We start from the raw sequence: 22763 nt of genomic DNA on the forward strand, positions 1-22763 counted from the left end.
TCTGCAATCCTATTATGCCACCCTACTCTCTACGTCAGTTCCTCAGGCTATAGTTTTGGAAGACAGGGGCTTTGGCAAGACCATCACCTTAGAAAGTTCCCACATTGAACACTCCTTCAAATTGTTCTCTCCTCTGCACTACTGCAACTGTCAGAGCTCTTTGTGAAGCCTGTGAACCAGGCAGCTGATTAATCCATGTTATTTTTGTTTATTTCTGAGAAGAAAAAAGGAATGGGGAAGGGAGGCTCACAGCACAGCCCCACAGGCAGGGGAGCCAGCACAGCCAGAGTGCAGCACAGCAAAGCCAGGGACAGAGACTCCAAAACGTGTGCTGTCAAAGTCCCCAGACTGTGAAACCATGCCTTTTGCACCTTCATCTTCTTCCAGCACTTGGGTTATGGTTTTCCTTCTTCTTAAAGAACACTTTATGGTGAGAACAGAGAACCACGTACTACCATTCAGTATTTATATGCTGAAAATCTTTCAAATTAAGAGTGGGGTAAGACATGCTCTGAACCTGCATTTTTGAAGGGTAGAGAAAATCCATTGAGACCTTTCTGGGCAATTCCTACACACGTTTGATGAGCGCACCTTTGTCCCACATGACAAGTAGCCAGCTTAGTGTTAACTGACACCAGATAGGCCTTGAGTTTTTTGGATTAAACAAATAACGGATCACAACGAAGTATGCTTGCAGAAGTCTCTGGATAGTCGGTTACCATGCAAGCTCTCCCCTCAAAGAGGAGCAACGCACTCAGTGATGCTCTTCAGGGAAGCCAGACTAGCAGCCAAGAATTATGATGAGACCGCACCGCTCCTGGTCCACAGTGCCACAGCAATAGCAACAGGAAAGTGGATTACACAACCTTTTCTTTCAATTGTGAAACTCTGAGGAGTAGAAAGGAGGGCAAGACAGAGCCCAGCTTTCTCTAGACTAACCCAGAGATACTGCTGTGTAATTCAAATGAAATTTGATTTAAATTTGTAATTCAAAGAAAAGTAGTTGCTTCAACAAAAAAACCACAAACCCACATGGAAAATTATTTATTTCATCTCTATTGTCTCCATGCAGAGCAGACCAATACAGATGAAGGTGGAAAATGTATAAGAGCAGCTGAAAAAATAGAGCTAGAAAATACAATTCTCTCTGCATTTCCAAAAGTGACAAATGTGGTGGAGTGATGCTCCATTTCCTCCCAAGGCTCTCCATCCTCAGCCCCAGGGCTGACGTAGTGGAAAACTAAGAAGCCCCTCCCTCCCACAAGCCCTGTGCTACCTCCTACCAGGTTATCTTCCCAAGAACCACAGACTGTCCAGGCCTGTGGTAGCAGCCAAGAAAAACTCAGAAATTCTTTCTTCAGTGTCATCCACTTCGCATTCCTGAACGCTGAGCACAAAATCCTGACTGTGGTTTTGTCTTGGCAAGGCTCAGTGCTGATGCAACAACGCCAACTCATGGGCACTCACCTGGCAATGCTTCAACTTAAATGCCAGCCTCATTTTGTGAAAGACGTCTTGGGAAACAGCAGGCACATCCTTCTGTGCAAACCTGCTTCCTCCAGAGCCCTACTACAGGGTCCGTTTAGCTGCAGTCCCGGGGTGGGGGGGAAACTAGCACACTCCCCCAGTCCCTGCAGGCTAATCAGATTAATCCTCCTTCCAGGAAAGCAGGAAGCAGATGCTACCTTCAGACTTCGTGACAATGGCATGATGGAGGGAGTAGTTGGCAGAGGAAGGCAACTTCATAAAGAGGAATAAAAAAATTGCACTAAACCTCCCTCGTTGTTGCAGTGAAGCTAGTTACTGATGTAAGCCTGGGGTAAGGAAAGCTGAAAGAATTTTAGACAGCAGTTCCTGGGCAGAGAGAACCACAAGCATGAGCTCTCCAACGTTCTCTGAAAAGTAGGACAGGAAATGTCATAAAAAAAGAACTGTGTCAACAGTTCAGAAATCTCTTAGGGAAGTAAATGCCTCTGCTGTGGGGAGCATACCTGCCTCGTTGCTCTGACCCAAATCGCCCTCTCAAGGGACAAGCCCCCTCGATAAGGCCCTGTGCAGACTGCAGAGCTGTACTGATTTACAAAAGCTGTTTAAAGACAGAGCTGAGTTGGTGCAATTCACATTGTGGCACCTGTTTTGCGTCCAGTGACTCCGCTAGTTCAGTTAGACCTGTTTTTAAACAGATTTAAGCAAAAAAGAGGATCATCTAGGAATTGCGCACATCTCTGTGATGACAAAGCGCCCCTGTGGAATGATGGCCTGGTCAGCACCATGAGCTGGGATGCAGCAAAGCACTAGAAATGTCATTTATTTTTATTGGTCTCAAATTACCAAAAATTTTATCCCAAGTGTCATACAACAGAAAACTCCTCTTAAAATATACTTATTGTCACCCTTTCATATCCCTTTCTCTCCTTCCTTAGCACACAGCTTTTCCAGACCCATTTTTTAAAACCTTTTCACCAGCAGTTTCTCCCTTCCCACTTCACCCTCCCTCCAGTATTGCTTGCTGCTGTGCCCCTTCCTTTAAGGGCTGTCAGTATTAGTTCTTATCCATTCATCCTGGACTAACTCCACTGTGAGGTAAGAAGCCCAGAAATCAGCTACCATTTATATTTTTGGTTATAGCATGCTCTTAAATAGTCTACACTGAACAGAGGAAAAGCTAACCAGGGGTTATCGGCTGCTGACCAGGCTGTAGTGTTCGACTCTTGCCCAAACTGCCCAGATCTCTGCCGTGACAGTCTAGAGCTGCTGTAGCATGACAGGCAGGGCTAGCACGCTACACCTCAAGAGAGCTCTGAAACGTGGTGTGGGACAGATGGTGGGTGAGTTGGGTCTCGAGGCAGGCTCAGAGCCACGTTCAGCTAATGGTTATGAGGAGAGGGAGCTCAGTCATAACAGCTTCATGGCTTTCCTTCCAGATGAAGGTGAGCTAACAGTGTGTCAATAGAAGAAAGGTTTACTGACCATTTTTCAGATAAACAGGCTGTGCTGGCTATTGGAGTGGTTAGAGCTGAGGCAAGTAATCTCCAAGCTGAGCCATTTAATTGTAGTGACCTATCCTAAAGTGCCTCAAGCTTTTGGCTCGATTTCAACATAAACAAATACAAAATAGACCAAAAAGGTGGACTGCTGAGGCTAGTGCTACCTTTAGGAACAAGTGATGTCAATGAAAAGCTGGAGATCAAGTTGGAAAGGGTCCTTTCCCCTCTATCTCATAGCACCATTAACTTCTCATGGGTAGGGAGTTCTGGCTAAAGCTGTTTATTGTTGCTTTGCCATCCCTGTTCTGCCTCCAGCCCTTAGAGTGGCGGGAAAAGTACTTCCTCTTCATCAGCTACAGGAATCGCCTCTGTTGTTTTCACACAAGAGCTTGGGAGGTGCAGTTCCATCAGAATGAACCAAATGAAACATTGTCCATTCACTGTGGAGCAGTTGTTCAGTTCACTTCTGCTCGCTGTATCTTTTGCTCCATAAAATAAACAAAAAAACGGAAGCCCTGATGTGTGGATTTTAGCAGAACAGGGATAGGAGAGCCAGGGAATGAAGTCCTGCACACCCAGACCTCTTTCTCACCTGCTTCTCATACTAGCAGCCAGATCTGCACACACACACATAGGAAATAAAATTAGTGTTCCTTATTGCTTTGTAACAGCTCAGAGTCACTGTGGTGGCTCTGGGAGGCATCATGAGGTCTGCGCAGAGGTCACTCAGTTGTGAGCGAGAGTAGCACCATGACTGTAATGCCTGTACACAGGAGCAGAATTTGCTGCAGGGAGTTCCTGGGAAAGAAACAGCAAAATTAGGAGGAGCCTTAAACCAGTCCCAATAGGCAGCAGCATAGAGGCTCATGAATGGTTTGTTCTTTGCCCTTTCAAATTTACCACAAGAACATAACGTGAAGTCACTAACACAGCTGAGAAGACTCTTTCCCAGCACCCCAAGCAAAGAAGCTGTCTATAAACTGACATGTTCCACTCAGCTGCAAGGCCCAACTTCAGGTTTCAAAAACAATTTAAGCCAATTCAGTCATGCAGCTACCCAGGTATATATTCCTGTCCTTTCTCTCACAAGAGAACCAGCACTTCTGCAGCATGTTTGCGGGTACTTTAGGGACCTCATCTAGCTAACAACTACAGTTATGAAAATTTAAAAAAAAAAGCTGGTAAATGTTATTGTTCTTTTAGCACCATCTCAGGTTTATGCTGGACTGAAGTGACTATGTACCTACCACCTCTGCATACTCTGCCAACAGCTCTGCCAGCGAGAGGTTACCAACCCAAAGCAAGCTCCCAAGTGGTCATTAACATTTCTCCACCAGAAGTTCCTGCCTCCTCAGATATAAAACTGTGGAGCTGTTTTCTGAGTACTTCCTTAAGTGTTTCAGTCAAAATGAATGAGGTGAGCCAAGGCCTCTTATTCAAATTATGGAAGTTACCTGTCTGATTACAACTGAAACAGAAGGCAATATTCAGGGGCAGCTCTCCCAGCAGATCTGAGAGGGCCTTTACTGTAGTACAGCTGGATTTGGACCTGCTGCAGCCTTAATCAGACTGCAAGAAACTAGAACAATACAGATGAGGGGAGGCCAAATATACCACTATATATATATACACACCAGTGTAGAAGAGAGGTGACTGAGGTGGGATACAATAACAGACTGTGAAATGCTGAACAATAAAGAGAAGAAAACTTATTTTCTACTCACACAGCAACATCTAATCAAAATTAATAAGCAAAAGGCTAAAAAGCAAATAATAATAAGCATCATTTCACACAGTGCAGTCAAACTATTAAACTTGCTGCCAAAAGGAAATCGCAGAAGCCCAAAGTAATGGATAGTGTCAAGAAGGGATGAGAGAAGCATGTGAAGGATGAGTTCATGTGTGGTTACCTGACACACACACCTCTATGAGGCCCTGGTTCAGACAGTCCCTAAATCAGTATATGCCAGAAGCTGACACAACAGACTGGGGGACGGATCACCTTACTGGGTATGTTTCTGAGCAACCTGCTCTAACTGGTCATGCTACATACTGTGCTAGCACAATCTTTGGGACTGACACAGCTGAAGGTTGGCATGCTTTATAGGGTCTTTGTAGTCCCATAATACTTTGTAGTCCCATAATAAGTCCCACAATAGCCAGCAGAGCAGTTTATCTAGATTCCAGCCTTGCCCATGGGATTTGGAAAGCTGGCATTCATGCGCTCCCAGAACAGGCATGGGGAAGGGTTAACTCCCTGCTCCCTGGCAGCAAGAATTGTGCGGCATAACAGGCAGGAGCACTTACCAGGGATTCTTTTCCTCCAGGAGATCAGGCACAACATTTACCAAGGCAATATACAGAAATCCTCCAGAAGTGAAAGGAAGGATCCAGGCTACCGTTTCCCCTGCACAAATACACAAGACTTTTGTTATTACGTAAACAAAGCTAAGAGAGAGAACAAAGGGAAACAAGATACACACATGGGGACAATAGGCCCACCCTCCTATTGCTACAGAGGTCCCAGGGAGCCTCACCTGCTCCTTTTGGTGACTGAGCACATATTGCAAAGCAGGCCCCTAGAATCCCCCCCAGAGCTGTGGAAAGCTGCATCTTGGCTGCACTCCAGCGGTCAAAGCCAGCCCGAAGTAGGATTGCAAAGTCTCCAACCTAAGAAAACCAAGAGCTGACAGTTAGTGAATATGAACATTCTCAGTCACAAAGGCCATCCGTAACAAGACCATTTCTATTTTTCCATGCTGCCAGTCTCTCAGAGAAAGCAGCTTTCAAAGGGACAAGAAAACATTAACCAGACCCAGCCCTCCTCTCAGTAGATGAAGCACCCTTGCAATCCCTCATGATGGCACGATACAAAGCCCTCTCACCTCATGTGGGATTTCATGCAGAAGAATGGCCATTGTGGTTAGGAACCCAACCTGCAGCAGAGGAGAAAAGGTGATTAGGAAACAGTCCCCCCAAGACTGAGAGATGAGACTTTCAACAGCATGTCAGGGCCCCTTTCTCCAAGTTAAGACTTGTTACTCAGAGCTTAGAACTATTCAGCGAAAGGGTAGATGAGCTAACCCTTCCTGTAAGGCCAGTACAAATGACTAACATGTCCCAAGTTTGAAGGAGCTCTGCATCAGAGGGTCAGGATAGGGTTGCTTTTTACTGTAGTCTCCATTTTCTCAGAAACTTCCAGAAAATAGGAGGGACTCCTCACATCTTTGGTTTTTTTGCATGTTGCATCACACTTGAGAACAGGCCTCTCCAATACACAGCTGGCAACAGAAACCTTACCTTTCTGCTAACCAGGAAGCTGGCTGCTACTGCCAGGCCGTGTGTAAAGTTATCAATGGTGTTGGCCAGCAGATTGAGGTATCCACTAATCTGCAAAGAGAAGAAAGAGCCCCTGATAAGGGAAGAGACATAAGATAAAAGAAAGCACGTGGCTTAGATACAGGTTATACAGAGTCACAATTAGATGGGAAAGGTCAGGATGTAGGACTTCTGGTGAAGATCTTACGCTGTGTCAGTGCTCAAGTACAAGTTAAATATTATGTTCAGTTTTAGAGTAAACTAAGTTTTAGGGTAAGAAAGTATTGTCCAGGATTAGGATAATCATCTTATGCAAATGATGAAGATCTCTAGAAACAGAAAAAGAGAAAGGAAAAAGAAGAAAGCCAAAATGCAAGAATAGATCTTATTCTAAATTGAACCAATTTTAGGTAACACTGACTAATTCACACAGGTGATTGGCTTCAAATATGACTTGACCTTGTTTTCTAGTCAGGTACTTTAATATTCAACTGTTAAATATCTCCTCTTCAAACGCTGGCAAGAACAATGCAACAGAACAAATGCTGTTGAAATTGCTTTTTATAACTAAACAAATCTCAAACATTGTACTAAAAAAGCTTGTGCTTGTGGGTTTGCTTTCCCTTAACAAAGAATAAAAAGAGAAGATAGTGATGACAGTCACCAAAAAACCACCTACTAGAAGGCTGGATAGCTTGTATATCCATTTGCATATAAACACATTTCTTAAAATTACAAGCATAAAGCAGCTTCCTTCCTCACAAGTCCATCTCCATGTTAGACTTCCCTATCATGCTAACTGTGGTCATCTCCAGACAAATTTTGAGTATTTGACCTGAAGTGATTTATGAGGGTACCACCCCCAGCTCTTTTGCTCACAGGTTTTTGTGTTTTTTTCCATCAGATTTAACAAAAACCACTGCGTGTGGGTCCTGAGATACTGCAGTTCAGTATACAGCACTGCAGTTTAAATTATTATCAAACCAGGTGTAAGCCAATACATCAGGCTGTCTCTGGACTGCAAGAACTAAGCTGGCATACATTAACCCCACATATAGGGCAGCATCCAGTGAGTGGAGAGACTGTCTAGAAACTGTGAGGCATTAACCTCTTACTTCACCATAGCATCAGATGCCGAAGTTCAGCTGGAAAAACACAAGCGCTGATGGGTTTCATGACCCCGCTTTGGTCTGCTCTACCCTGTTTCTATCAACCTCTGCTTGGGGCATCTTTTCTTTCTGCCATCTGTACTCCACAGCTTAGGTGAGGCTTTCTGCCAAGCCTCTCTCTCCAAAGCACCACCTTTCTGCAGGGCACTTCTACTGCACAATCTCAGGACACCTTTATAGGCTCTATACTTTCAAGAGTGCACTGATGATTAAATATGAAAAGAAAGAATTAAGCAAAGTCTAACTACAGATCACATTTAAGAAATAATCTAAGTAACATCTCCACAATGGATGCAGAAGAGTTTCCTGCATGTTTTTTTAAGAAGGGGAACGCAAGGGGATGCGTGCAGGCAGACCCATGAACACAGCAGTTTTACTTCTCATTCCTCATTTTCAGTCGAATATGACTGTCTAAAATTTCTCCTTTTCATGTTGGGATTTTATGTGATTGCATTTTCCCCACAGGCTAGTAATAATTATTCACATAAGTTCTACACAAAAATGCTTTCCCATACCACTGTACAGGGGAAAAAATAGACTTCATGATTAAAACATTATGACTTTTTCTTGTCAGTGGCTTGGGCAAAAGCTGTCACTGAAAGAAGCAAAGCCTTGGAGTGCTCAGAAATAAATTGGGTTGATTTGACAGTTATGAGCCTCTGACATTTACATTCTGTGAATCCTAATAGGATGTTCTCGTTGCTCATAAAGAGCACAGCCAGATGAAGTGTTTATGTTCATGCTTCAGAATTAATGTCACTATGCAATAAAACATACTTCTACAAATCAGCAAGGACCCCATGTGCCACAGGGAAAAAGAAAGAATAAGCAAGGCAAAAGTACTCCACAATGTTTTTACTTGTTGAAGGAATAAAGGCTGCAATGCGGGACAGAACTGATCTATGTTTGGGCACAAAGGAAGCCTCCCACCTGCAGTTTTCAAGCCAGGACAAATTATTACAGCAGCAGCTAAAGAGCAGAAGTGCTAATATATATGGACAAAGAACAACTGATTACAGCTTACTAATCATTAAGCCCTGAAGGGTGACTTTGTTTAAATAGTATCTTTCCCTTTTTGTTTTCTGGGAAAAGTTGGGGGGGGGGGTGGGGGGGGGTGTTACTGGGTGAATAGTAGAACCAAAGAAGTCTGGCTTCTTAGGGCTTTCTCTCTTTTCTTTGCAAGCACCTACTTTGCTTCCAGCAACACCGTTTCCCTGCACACCCCTTTGCCACCCTGCATTCCATGACAGCCACTTCCCCACCAGGCAGGGGCAGTGGGGCTGACCTGCTGCTCTGCCAGCCCCACGGACCTGTCAAGCAGCATGCAGCATCTACATTCTGCCAGTTTTTCAGTAGGGCATTAGTTTGCATTCCTGCTCTATCACCATGCTGGTTTTTATGGAACTTGCAGAAATTTGATTACCCTCAAGACTTCTATCCTCTTCTGAACTCAAGTAAAATTAATTACGGGTTCAAAAGTTATTGAAAATGAAGGGCAGAACAGATGGACAGACAGATGGAATGACTGCTTATGTTGTTGCCTAAGGAAACAGGCTAACAACGCAGGAATATCTTGGTAGTTTTGGTAATTTCCCCCCTACCAGAAAGACTATTAACATATTCAGATTATATGCTCAGAAGGTAGAAAGTTAAAACTACACACATTAACTCATTAGTTTCTATTTCATGCTCTATTGACAACAGCTATAAGACTGAACAGAGGTGTTAGGATTTTAAAGCTAGAAGGGCTCTCCATGGTTGTCTAGACAGTTTACATAACACAGCTGAAAGAGTCTCATTCAATTTCTGCACGAAGCCCAGTTTCTTAAGCTATAACGTACTTTGCAGAAAGCAGCTTAAATCACAGTTTAAAGCCCACAAGTGACAAAGAATCTACCGTGTCTCTAAGGTAAGTTGGTCCACTGGCAAGTTCCCTCAGTTACAGAGTTGTCTTTGATTTCTAGTCTGCTACTGTTTGGTATAGGTTTAATTATTAAAATTTAGACACGCCTCTTACATGGATATTTGTGTATTTTAAGTCACCCCTGATCTGTCGTCTACAGAGCTAAAGACTAAAGAAAACCACTTGTTATCACGTACTGCAAACTTAATTATTTCAGCTCTCTCCTGACCACTTTACAAATTATCATAGTATTTTGGATATTGTGAATAATGCTACTGGAAAAAGTCAGAGACCTATTTCATTACTGCTGTACAGAAAGAGGAACACTTGCCTCTTCTCATACATACTATTTCCTACTCACCCATCCTCCTGGCTGTAGCATCATAATGGAAGAATGCATTCAAACAACTTCCTACTGTGATTCTCACACCTTTTTCCAAGGCACTGACTTCCTAGAAACCACCCCTATCTTGTAAATATGACCTGCATTCTTTCTTAATCTATTCCTTAATATTTGCATGTATCAAAACATGTTAAAAATTCAGCTCTGATGAAGTTACTCAGTTTAGCTGATATCACTGATCTCATCCAGTCACAATGTGTCATTTAAGTAATATTACAGTATCTGCAAGTGTGAAGATATACTGGTTTTATAATCACTTAGGAAAAAAATCATAACCAGTGAACAGATTGGGGGGGGGCTGCATTAATCCAGTCCCTGTTGATAATACAGAATAACTGATATTTAATACAGCTAACATGAGCAAAGTTGATTTCATGCAGTACTGGTTTCATTAGAATGTTAAAGTTCTGTTTTATATACTTTTGTCAGTGTCATTAGCTTTATCAAACAATCTGATGACCGAATAAAAGGCAGGGAAAGATGTCTGGTTGACAGGTATTTATCTTCCATAAGATCATATCAATTAGCACCATTAATTACCTTTTTTTTTTTTTACATTAGGACCAGGCCCTGAGCAATTGTGTCCCCCACCAGTGTTTCATTTCTACTTGAGATCAGTGGTAGACTAACCATCCTCTAAGTCCACAGTTCCTTATATAAACCTTTCTAAAACCATGGCACAATGTTTCATATCCCAGTAATACTGGCTCCTTCACCACTATCACATCTAGAAACACCAACGCGGCACCTTGCAGTCTGTGCAGGGTTCTGTACAGATTACATGAATACGACATACCAAAAATACCCAGTGACCTCACCATATCTGTCACATTGTGTAGTAAGAGCTATAAAGTTATAGCAAAACAATTTTAAAATAGAAAGACTGAAGGGCCTCTGTCTGACCACATATCCAGGTTTGCGCTAGTTCATGCAACCACGCTTTCTGTTCATAGTTACTCTCCTACCATCCTGAAGATTTTTATGGGCTTTCAAACTCAAATTATAGGTCCTCCTTCACCAAAGTGGTCATTTACTCTCTTGCTTGTGATGTTCACCCAGACAAGGGTTTCTGCAGTGCAAAGATAGTAACATAAAACTGAAAGCAAAGCCGATCTAAAGGTTAGCCACTGCCCAATGGTACAGTACTCCTCCTCTTCCCTCCCCCACCTCCAATCCTATGAGCTTGATGATCTCCCTTATCCTAGCACTATAGACTGTCTGTCAACATGCCAAGCTGCTTCAAGAAGTTAAGAGAGAAATAAACCTGGGGCGGATGGAGAAAAAAAAAAAAAAAAGAAAAAAGTCAATTCTTCGCCTGTTTAGCTCCATGAATAGGCTCACTGTGGGGTCAGATGAGGTCCAGTGCAAAGGAAGTAATGGGAAATACAGGTTTGGAGGCAGAGGTGGACAAGCAGCCCTTTTTGGCAGCAGATAAACTATTTATCTGAGAAACTGAACTGCTAAGTTTTACAGTGGATAGCTTCAAAATGCTTCCAAAAGGTGCCTTAAAAGGAAACGTGCAGTTCACAAGTGGTACAAATCAGGTACTAGAGAATAGAGAAATCATGGCACAAAGATTTAAGCAAAGATATAATGACTATAAGATATAGAGTACCAAAATGTGAAAGTACTGCACTTCAGTCTCAGGATTCAGCCAAAACTAACATCATCAGACTTATGCCTTCACAATAGTGACAGCCTCTTGCGCATAAACTGCAGTGCAGATTTTCTCCCAAGTCCGCTACTTCCTCCCTGTTGTGACCTGGACAGACACTTTGACAAGAGCAAAATTAAGCACAACTCACTCAAACACTGATTTCCCCACTCAGACACAGTTCTTTTCACAGACAACTCATTCTCCTGAATGAATTTTAAAATACGTACCCCGAAAACAGAAGATGTAAAGGTCAATTTGTGGGTCTCTTACCTTGATTCTGTTGTCTGTTGGACAAGACTGGAGAGAGGAGCCATTACACTGAGCTGAATCTGTTCCTGCTCTTTGGGGCTGGCCTGTCACCTTCGGTAGGGGGTAGCCACTGCCATTGGGAACCTTTCCAGCTGATGCTTTGGAATCACAGCCCTAAATTAAGGGAAAACAACTTGTCACTGCCTTTTTGTCAGGGCAGATGAGGTGCTTAGTACAGTGCTCCAAACCTAACAGCACTCCCTCCCCTCTGGCTGCTAACTTACCACACCACGACATTCCTTCTCTTCTTTCTCTAGGAAGATCTTCTCTAGCACCAGGAAGGTCAGGAAACCAACAATCACCCAGAGACCCAGAAGCTTCTGCTGCTGAAAGCTCTGCCCTTCTCCTGAGGGACAAGAGAGAAACCATGTCATTATCAAGTACACAGTGTTTCCCACATGTAAACCCACGCCACACCAGAGAGTTTAACCAGCAGTTCCAAGACAAAAAACAAGACAATAGAAACACCTCCTGCAAGGAATAAGGAGCAAACATATCTCAAAGCAAATTAGCTTAACTTGCTCATTCTTGATCTAACATATCCTCATCTCAGGACACTAAGAGTGAGAGCCCCTACCCCTTTTGCTTCAATAGTGCAATCCAGAGTATTTCCTGACAACACTAGGAATTTCCTTCTTCCAGAGGCAAGTGAAGATTACATCACAAAAATCCTGCAGCTGTATCTACTGAGCGGCAAGCCCTGACATGAAATCTGGCATTAGTGGAGCTACAAACTCACCTTCCCCTTTCTGCCACACCTAGGCAAGTTATTAAGCCCAAAGCTATAAACTTTCTTTTCAATTACAGCCAAGCTTGTGAGATAATCATCCATTCACCCTGGCTGCAGAAATGGAGATTGCATTGCAGTGGAAGAACAGAACGACTCTGTAATGGGGCTTACATGGGTCAAGGAAACCTTTATGCTTCAGTACAGTCTGGCAGAAGCAAACAAGCTACAGCAGGAAGACAGAGTCATTTGGGAACCACTGTAGAAACGGGGAAGAAAAAGGACAGCAGGTTCTGCTGGCAGTGCTAGAGCCATGAGGAAGAGGACCAAAGGCCCAGCAGATTTGAAATCCAAGGCCATATGTGCAAGGAAGTCCAAGAAACCCAGGGCATCTTTTTCCCTCTCTCATGTTTTCAGCAAAGAAATGATTTCTTGGTCTCTCAACAGGTGGGATGCAGCAGCACTTGCCTTCTATGCTATCAGTTTGCTGAAGCAGAGAGATGCAATCACTATAGCTTTCAACAACCCTGGCTATCTGAGGGGTGAAGGAGATACACTGATATCTATCCCAACCCAAACAGTGTTTAGTTTGCAGGCGCACACAGGTTTCTGTCACGTTCATTTCCTTTTTCTCCCCCTGACCCCACTCCTCCATCTTAGTCATGGCTCTGTGGACAATTTTCCATGACTTCTCCTTGAGCAAAGATTGAGAGGGCAACACATTTGGGCTCCCATAGATCGAAGTACCCAGCAGAGGGACTCCAGTTAGTCCCAAGAAAGAGGCTCTAGGACTAACACTGTTATAGGGACAGATTTTTAGACAAGCTGCATCTGATGGGGCAGAATCCCCACCTGAGATGGTGCACATGTTCATGTACCAGACCACACACACATTCACAACTTCCCACCAGATTAAAGCAGCATTCCCTTTTCTTACAGAAAGGACAAAGAAAAATCAACAGAGATTTACAGGAGTACGGGGTAACATAGGAAAAGTCGATAGATAAGAAATCCATTGGAAGTTACTGAACATAAAGAAACCATGGCCAACTCAGGAAGCCTCCAATCTCAAAATCTTTGGACTGCAGAGTACAAAGATGAAGTATTACATATGTTTTTATTGTTCTTATATCCTCCCCTAGGCATCTGCTTTTACACATTGTTTGAAAGAGAATACCAGCCTAGACCAGTTTTTGGGCTGACCCAGCCTGGCTGATCTTGTATTTTCAAGATGGAACAGACTCAAAAAATGTAGCAGTAGGCATAGCATGGACTGCTTCTTGGTACATAAGGCTTTCATACCTGTCGTTGCACTGCATGTGTAGGCCCAGGCTTCAGGAAGCAGGTGCAGAAACACATTCCCCAGTAGTCCACCAATTGCAAAACTCAACAACTGCTTCAAACGGTGTGATCCAGCTAAAAAGAAAAAAAACACCCAAAACAAAAACTGATCACAACTCAGCTGGGAGCCAGAACATCTCCAGCTGAGATTTCGCACAAAGAGACCTAAATTGGAAGCATCTGCAAAGCAAGTTTTCAAAGGCGAGAGCACAAAACAAATAGCTGGAGTGCAAGAAAAAGCCCTTGCACCACTTGGCTGGGACAGCAGCGTGTGGGAGGGTCCTGGAGCACGCAGGGTGGAGAACAAACAATACTCTTTGTACAAGCTCCACTCAGGGCTTTTGTCCGAGGACTCCCTATCAAACTGGCAGGTATGGCCTAAAGTACCAGAAATGGACTGTCTATTTCAGAGGACAATACTTCTGTGACAAGGTCCCGTTCACCATCGTGCCATTCAGTCACAACCCAGGACTTTTGGCTTCAGAAAGGCTAATGCAGGTATCAGGCTTACCTTCTGACCGCAGAGCAGCTCCTGTCTCAAATGGGATCACCAGCAAGGGGAAGACCCCACTCAGCCCCACCATGAATGAACCGATGAGGGAACAGATCCAGGCATCCAGCCGCTCACTGCTGAAAAGGTTTCCCCAGGACTCTGCCTCCTTCTCGCACAGAGGACCAGAACTAGCAGCAACATGACTCCTTGGGAGCTGCTGAGCTTCACAGGCCACGAACAGAAACAAGGAGAGCGTCCCATCAAGCAGAAGCTTTTGTTTGGTCATCGCTAAGTGGTCTCAGCCGGGCTGGCCGATCTCTGAAAAGAGCAGGGGAGAGCAGTTCTGAGAGCATGCCCAAGACTCCCTCCCACTGTCCCGGAGGAAAGGCCTCGGTCACACCACCCCCTCCCTCAGCACCTTAGCACAGGTAGGGATCCCCATAAGGAATATCTGAAATTCTTCCCGATTTCAACACAGAACTAAAGGACAGAGAGGCTGTTTATCATCGGGTGTACGAAACTGCACATGAGACATCTTGTGAAAGAGTCTGGATTTCAGCATCTCCCTCAGGTGGGCTGGACAAGGACTCCAAGTATCCTTGTCCTTGCCCTTCAGTGTCCTCAGGCTTCAGAGAAAGGTATTGACCAGAGATACTACCCAGATAAGTCTTCTCTTTGCCATGGAACTGCATCCATGTAACAAATTAGGATGCAAAACAGGCAACATAACAGAGGTCTGTAAAATCATGAGTGGCGTAACGATGGTGAACAAGGGTAGATTATTCGCTGTCTCTTCAGACGTAAGTGCTAAGAGCAATCACATGAAGCCAGTGAGGGTCAGCTTCAGAACAAAACAAAAAAATGTGACTCTTCATCAGCAGGTAACTCATGTGGTAGTACTTCTCCAAAAATTATGAAAAATTTTACATGGATTCAACAAAAGGCAGGACAAGTACTAGAAAGACAAACCTATTGATCGTTCATGGTTAGAGAGCTCACATTAGACTCAGGAAATCCCCTTATCTGAAAGGAGCTGGAGGCTGGAAGAGTAGCTGGAAAATATACATACTCATCTTATTTTTAGTCTTTCCTAGAAGGATCCTGGGTTAGATGGTCTCTTAGTCAAAATCAGCACAGCTGTTACTAAGAACTCTTCAGTCACAAGAAAACTGAAGAGAAGCGGGCATGTTAGAAGAGGAAATTAATGATAATTACCCTCTCATTGGCAAACAGGAAAGGAAAGCAAATGATGCAAAGGCTGAAGTATAAATGCTCCTTCAGTCTCCAAAAGAAAAAGTGAAATGTGACAAGCAAAATTAATTTGGAAATGGAAGAAAATAGCGGGTTATAAAAGAACAGCTTAACAAATATTCGCAAAACAGCTGTAGATTGAGAGGGAATAATGGCATTCACTTGAAAGCATGTAAGAAACCAGTCAAAGTAATCTCTGAAGCATTAGTGACCATCTCTGAGAATTTACAGGAATATGGGAAGGCCACAGAAGGCTGGAGAAGCATCATGCCTCACCTACCTTTATAAAAAGAAAAAAAAAGGTGGGGGAAGACTTAAGAAGTTACCAGTAACTTCAATCCTCTGAAAGATTCTTGATCAAGTTAAATGATCAGTTTGTAGTTACCTACAAGATAAGAAAGTGATAAAGACAGCAAAGCATTAAGTAACAGCCAGACAGAAAGGGGCCTGAAATTATCAAGACAAAATTCAGGGTGTTGGAACTGATCTAAGGGCTCACTACAGCTGAAAAGAGCGAGGTTGCCCCTTGTCCCCCACCCCCCCTCATGACGCATCCCCTCCCCATGCTCACACCTGACCCCATGAGTGAACAGGCTCAGAACAAACTATCAGGAAAAACTATTTCTTTAAAGGCTTGGCCCTTTTCAAAATTCAGTCCCTGAATTCAGTCACTGCGGGAGGAAGACCCAGTTGCAGTGAGCAATCAAAAAAAAAAAATTAAAGGACAGGCTCCCATGAAGGAGTGTGCTGAGCTCCAAGCACAGCGACTGTGGGCACTATAGGAACAGGGAGGATGCAAGGAGGAACCTAGGAAGACACTGGCTTGGTTAGCTCTGCAAGAACCACTAAAACTTTCTGTGGCAAGATAATGTCCGATCAGGTGTAAACTCTACTGACCCATACAAAACCCATCACTCTTTTTTTTTTTTTTTTTTGACAGGGAAAAGAAAATCCTTCAACATAGCAAGTTCAAACCAGCTCTGGATTTTGTGGCATCTTATTGCAGTGTTTTGATCTGGCTGCAGGAACCCTAAACCTACCTATAGCATACTATCAAACCAATCTCAGTAAAGGCCACTATAAAACTGTATACTAAGTGGGGAAAAAAAAAAATAATCAGACATGACAGAACAGTAACTCTGATGTGCCACAAAATAAAAATGCATTCATGCATTACATTGATTCAGAAATTAATTTCAAGCCAGCAGGCTTATGTTGCTACAAAGCAGACAAATGACATCCTAGGACATGTTAGTAACTACATTGTAGGTGTGACACAGAAGCAGTAATTCCATTCCCCTCCACACACAAGACCTCAGGAAACAGACCACACCCAGCCTCACATACTCTTCTTTATAGAACAGATGTAAAAATCAAGAGACATCACAGTGGAAAGAAACAAAAATTAGAGTGTAGAAAGCATGACTTGGAAAAAATGACTGAAGGACCTGGGTGTGTTTAGTCTTAAAAAGATAACACTGAAGTGAACAGAACAGTCTGCATATATTAAATGTCACAAGAAAGGGGAAAAGCTCTCAATTCTTCCTCCACATTGTAGCATCAGCTCAAGTGGTAAACAAGATTCAGACTGGAGAGGAAGAAACAAGTTTACATAGTGCCAAAGTGGTGATATACTGAAACAGGTTCCCTATGATGCAGAATCTCTGGCACTGTGTGGTTTTGGTTTTTTTCTTTTGAGAAAAAGAATAAACACCTGATGCAGATGCTATGTCATTGCAAAGACTAGATCCCTTCTTGAAGACCCTCCAGCCCTGCACCTGTGATTCGATGTAAGCTGGTGAGATCTTTGTTCTACTGGCAAGACCCTACAAAAAAGGGCAGGTTTTCAGCTGTAAATCACTATTGGCACAACCACTTCAAAACAACAGGGAAGGGCTGGGGTGGGGTGGCAGCAAGGGACAATTTCATCTCTCACAACCTCCACACACCAACTCACCTCAGACCCTGAGGTGAAGAGGCACTGGGCTGATGCTCAGGGCACTAGTAACAACGGCGAGGAGAGCCTGACAGGTCAGAGATGCTGCCCTCTGCCCAGCTCCACCACACGCACACCCCTGGGACGCTGCCAGGCCCTCTGGCTCCCCTCACCGGGGTTCAGGTTCCCCCCACAGCTATGCAAACAGACACACACAACTACAGTAAAACTACGCCACAGAACCCCCCAAATTTCTCCTTCGGAAAAAACCAACAAACCCACAAAAAGATAGGAAGCTCTTAAAATGTTAGCTGTCCCCTAACTGAACAGAGTTTCTTCTGTCCTGAGGACCCACACAGGCTGAAACCATAAGCCACAGAGGCATCTGCACAGGGAGGTAATGGGACTCTGCAGGCAGATTACACCAGCCACAGCCTTTCTCTCTGCTTACTAGCTGCTGCATAACAACCTGCAGTTAGAGAATTTCCTGCTTTAAAAAAGACAGGCACCCCTTCCAATCCCAGAGCAGGCCTGGCAGATGTCCTCATCATTTATGATGGGATTAGACCTAGAAAATGATTGAGAACAGCTTCTTCGTGAGGAACAGAGGAAAAAAAAAAAAAAAAAATCAGGATTTATACAACCACCATATGCCTATGAAGAGGCAACAAACACACACAGCAAAACGACTGTTCTCTGCAGCACGGCAATGATGGGAAGTGGCACAAACTGGCCTCTTCCGCAACATTGTCGTCACAGATTTTGAGAATCAGTCTGGAAAAGTAATCACTGCAACCGATCCAACAGGTCCATTTCTTCCATCTCGTTCTCCACACTCGCAGCCCACATCTGTTCCGAGGGACACCTGAAAGGGTCTTTGAGACTAAGTGACCAAAATCCTGGAGAGAGGCAACAGCACACAGGATAACGGGCATTTCAGGGCTCTGAAAACAGGCTGCATACCTGGCTTCATGTCCTTCTTCCAGCAGCAAAAGGGACCAGCTTCCTCCAAAAAGGGATGGTGATGGACAATAAAGGGGCAGAAAACCAATTCCCCTAACTCACATTTGTGTCAGTCAACTTTCTGTGGCCCACTGGTCTTTCTTCTCTTGTTACTTACACAAGGGAAAAACAGTACGTTTCTTTACACCTGTGCTGCCTGACCATTACCCTGTGGCTCAAGAACATCCCCATATCTCATGCAATAATGCTTATAAAACATCTATGAGGAACTTGGTGCATCATCCAGGACACGCCTGAACTGATCTTTGTGCCCAGCTAAATATTTTGAGCACATTCCCAGCATTTGCTTCTTCCTATCATAACCACTTGCTCTAAAAAAATGCACTTTTTGTCTCTATAGCCCCTTTGCTTCTCTATCTCACTAGTACATGCTCCTCATGAGACATGAAGTTTACCTAATGTTTGCAAAGTCTCTAAATTCAAACTGGCTGCTCCTAAGAAAAATATTTAAGAGGAAGAAAAGGAGCAGTCAATATGTAGTCCTAGGAAAAAAAAAGTTCAAGAGAGAAAATAATGCCCTGTCACTAAAGTTGCAGACGGTGGGAGAAGTCTTTACCTATCCCTTATTTTAGACAACAGCATCTTTTTTAGTAACCCAGCTAAAGAAGGTCTTGAGAAATTTCTAGAGAAAGCACCTGCAGGTTCTCAGAGAAGTCTGTGGTCACTATGAGACAGAGGCATAACAAGCTTATAGGGATGTGTTTTTCTCAGGAAGGATAATACAACCTATTTAAGAACATGCATGGGAGAGAAATAGCCAGTGCATCACTCCCTCGTCAGTTTTGACAACACCACGGGTTGGGATCACAGCCCCCAGCCGTGTCGGATCACAACCCTGTCACCATTTCCACCGGAGCAGTCTCCAGAGCACCATGTGTCCTGCGCAGGGCTCCCAGCCCAGCATTCAGGAGCCAGGTCTGCTCAGCTCCTTCTGCCACATCACCGGAATAACCATGAGGTCTTCCCAGCTCAGGAAGAACAAACGAATAAGAAACAAAAGAATAAGAATTTACACTCCTTGAGTAGGGGCAGGGGGAGGCTGCATACCAAGCCAGGACAGGAGAAGGCTCCAGGGAGACCTTATAGCAGCCTTCCAGTACTTAAAGGGGCTACAGGAAAGCTGGGGAGGGACTCTTGATCAGGGAGTGTAGGGATAGGATGAGGGGTAACGGTTTTAAACTGGAAGAGGGTGGATTTAGATTAGATATAGGAAAGAATTCCTTCACTGGGACAGGTTGCCCAGAGAAGCTGTGGCTGCCCCCTCCCTGGAAGGGTTCAAGGCCAGGTTGGACGGGGCTTTGAGCAACCTGGGCTAGTGGAAGGTGTCCCTGGCCATGGCAGGGGGTGGAACTAGATGGTCTTGAAGGTCTCTTCCAACCCAAACCATTCTAGAAGAGCTCCTGCTCTCCTTCCAAGAGGGTCACAGGGCCTCCCTCCCCTCACAGCACTCACTGAGCACCTCTGTAGCAGGCATTGTCTGAAAAAACAAGGACAAAACTTTAAGTGCCAAGGCAAAAACCTACTGGAAAAGAAAAAATAAAATATTGACACAACAGCGATTCCTGCAGCAACCCGCCTCCTCCCCTTAGACACTCTGTCTTTTCAGACCACACAGCTTCATCTTAGTCTCAGCCCAATCGCTCATTGCCACACACTGACATTTTAGATGTTGTTAGGGGGAAAAAAATGAAAAAGAAAATGCTTTTTTACAAGTGTTTTCCCTGGAAGCTCGTTGCCTGGTCTTACAGTTGCAAAAGAGTACTGTATGGAATGGAAAAAAAGTTATTTTCCAGGGAGGAAGCATAATTTTCAGCCAAAAAACTCTCCACGAGCTGCCTCCCTTCAGTAGCCCTGTGGAGAGCTTTGAATCCCTCCTGGAAGCCCTGACCTCGGCAGAGGCAGCAAAGGTCTCCAGTCCCTCCAAGCGCTCCCTTCTCTCTCAGCCAGCGCCCACCTTCAGGGAACACGCTGCTCCGGTGGGACCCTTCCCCTTTCCCCCACCCCTCTCACAAAACCCCGCTTTGCAGAGCCCCGCATTCCTGGAAATCACGCACATCACAGCGTGCGCAGCCCAAACCTGGAGATGCGCAGGACTAAGAACAACGGGGTATCGCAGATCCGAAGGGATTACAGACCCCGGGCAAGCCCAAGAGCTGGCAAGGGGGGCGGTTAAAACGCTGATTGAGCACCCCCGTCGTTTGGGAGACAGCGACTCCTTCCCCATCCTACTCGGGATGAAAGAGGAAAGTTTGCGGGTCAGGCAATGGCGTTCACCCCCCCAGGGCGAGAGGGGGTTCTCTCCCCCCAGCAGCCCGGGGCAGAGGCCGGGCAGGCCCCAGCACAGCCCTTATCTGCGGGCGATTAAGACGGCGGCCCCGCTCTTGCAGTTGTTTCTAACAGCACCGCGGGTGGCGGCTGCCGGGACAGATGGGTTTGCCGTTGGCGGAATGCTGACCCACGCAAAGCGAGACATATTTCCCCGGGGAGGGGGGAAGGGGGGGAGTAATTAACCCTGTTCACGCACCTTACTGGACCATTACGTTAGTTGCCCCTCAGGGGGTCCATGTGCCACTGTGGTGGCCGCGCAGCCCCCAGCCGCCCCGCGCAGCCGGGACATATCCGGGGCGGGGGGGGCGGGCAGGGAGCGGCCCCCCCCCCCCCCCCCCGCCGCCGAGCCCTTCCCGCCGCATCGGCTGCCGGAGGAGCGACTTCTAAAACTTTCCCCACTGCGTCCCGCCGGGGCCGAGCCCCCAGCCCCGGGTACGCCCGCAGCGGCGGCCGCACGGCGGGGGGGACGCGCCGGTCCCGGGAGCCCGGCGGCAGCGGCCCGGCCAGGCGCTGCCCCCCACGTCTTCCCGAAAGTTGCCCCGGGCCGCGCCGCTCCGCCGCCGCTGACTCCGTCCCGCCGGCCCCTGCCATCGCCCCTCGCCACCGCGGTAGCGGAGTGGGGGCAGCCCGGCGACACCCCCCCCCGCCCCGGGCCGTCAGCCGCCGTTACCGTGCGCCGCCGCCGCCGTGCCCCGGGCCGCCGCTGCCATCCAGCCGCGGCTCGGCGCGGGCCTGCCCCGCCCGGCGGCCCCTCGGCTCCGCCTCCCCCGCCCGGCCACGTCGGTCCCGGCCTCCTCGGCACCAGCGTCGCCGCCCCGGCGGGGACCCGCCGCCGCGCGCGCTTCCGGCCGCCGCCACCGCCGAGGGGGGGAATTGGGGGGAGCGGGCACCGGGCGCGCTTCCTGCCGCCTCCCCCGCCCCGGGCCGGCGGGACGGAAGCGGAGCTCGCTGGGCCGGCCCGAGCCCCCCCGCCCTTCCCCCCAGCGCCGCCGCCTCCCGGGGTGGGGCCCGGGTGCCTGGGGGAGCCCCCGGGGGGGCACGTCCTGCCCCGGCGGAGACCGAGCTCCGTTCCCACCGCGCACGGAGAGGGAGGGGTTTTTCCCACAGCCCCGGGACGAGCTTTCTGGGCAGCGGGACAGAAACAGGCACGCTGTGGAAGACCCGTCCTTCTAGAATGTGCTTACGGGGTGGGGGGTTTTTTTTGTTTTTTTTTTTTAAATCTGCCTAATTGGATTATAAATTCTACGGGCTACAGATGTGTAAAGAGGAGCACCGTGGAAACCTGGTTCTGAGCAGAATTTCTGGAAGTTGTTAGAGCACAAGAAAGTATAGCAGCTCTCTAGGGCTTAGCCTCCAAATGTTTTTAAAAGATACGATGACTTTTAAACAGTTTTCCCCCTCCTTACAGGTTTGTTACAACCTTCACGATGACACCTGCGTAACCCCAGGGCTCCATAAGCATTACCGTCCTGACTGTTAGTGGTGAAGGTTCTTAGAGAGATTTGCAGAAAGTGCATGTGCTCACGCAACTAGGTCAGAGGAGGACAAAGATTTACTTCATACAAGCTGAGCTAGTCTGGAGCTATATAGTTTCCAATACAGACACTTTCCAAAACATACAGATGTTAGTTCCACTTCTTACCATTCTCCCCGAGAACTGGTTTCTCACTCCCAATTTTTGGAATGAATCCCATTGCCCAAGGAGACACTGCTGATGCTGACACTTCTTTCTACAGTTTCACCCTAGCCTCGTTGCATCATACAGATGCCATGCCCCGGAGCAGGATTTAGGAATTAAGTCAGCCCCAGTTGCCTGCACTGGTTTAGCTGCTCTCTCTGCATTCACGTAACGGGAACACAATCCTACATGCTGCTGCACTGCAAATGCAGTTTAAGAAAAGTTTTCTCTTTCTCACTT

General features: G+C 46.1%; 1 protein-coding gene across 1 annotated transcript; it reads right to left on the reverse strand.

Annotated features, from left to right (window-relative positions):
* Positions 1 to 1028: 1028 nt before the first annotated feature.
* Positions 1029 to 21769, reverse strand: SLC39A13 (solute carrier family 39 member 13). The gene is made up of 10 exons (XM_074867652.1): positions 21516 to 21769; positions 14326 to 14625; positions 13776 to 13889; positions 11971 to 12092; positions 11708 to 11860; positions 6288 to 6377; positions 5873 to 5923; positions 5525 to 5657; positions 5295 to 5394; positions 1029 to 3785 (listed from the first exon to the last, which is right to left on the reverse strand). The coding sequence occupies exons 2-10, from the start codon at positions 14591 to 14593 to the stop codon at positions 3710 to 3712; spliced, it is 1107 nt and encodes a 368-aa protein (XP_074723753.1). The 5' UTR covers positions 14594 to 14625; positions 21516 to 21769; the 3' UTR covers positions 1029 to 3709.
* Between the last annotated feature and the right edge of the window lie 994 nt (positions 21770 to 22763).

This window comes from Strix uralensis, chromosome 4 (assembly GCF_047716275.1).
Source record: "Strix uralensis isolate ZFMK-TIS-50842 chromosome 4, bStrUra1, whole genome shotgun sequence".
NCBI classification, from domain to species: Eukaryota; Metazoa; Chordata; class Aves; order Strigiformes; family Strigidae; genus Strix; species Strix uralensis.

Excerpts from the sequence above, each read along its gene's own strand:
- SLC39A13 (XM_074867652.1), bottom strand. The coding sequence starts at position 14,593 with ATGACCAAACAAAAGCTTCTGCTTGATGGGACGCTCTCCTTGTTTCTG. Across the intron at positions 13,890-14,325 it reads AGCTGCTCTGCGGTCAGAAG|CTGGATCACACCGTTTGAAG; the intron begins GTAAGCCTGATA and ends TTTTCTTTTTAG. Across the intron at positions 6,378-11,707 it reads CAACAGACAACAGAATCAAG|ATTAGTGGATACCTCAATCT; the intron begins GTAAGAGACCCA and ends TTCTCTTTGCAG.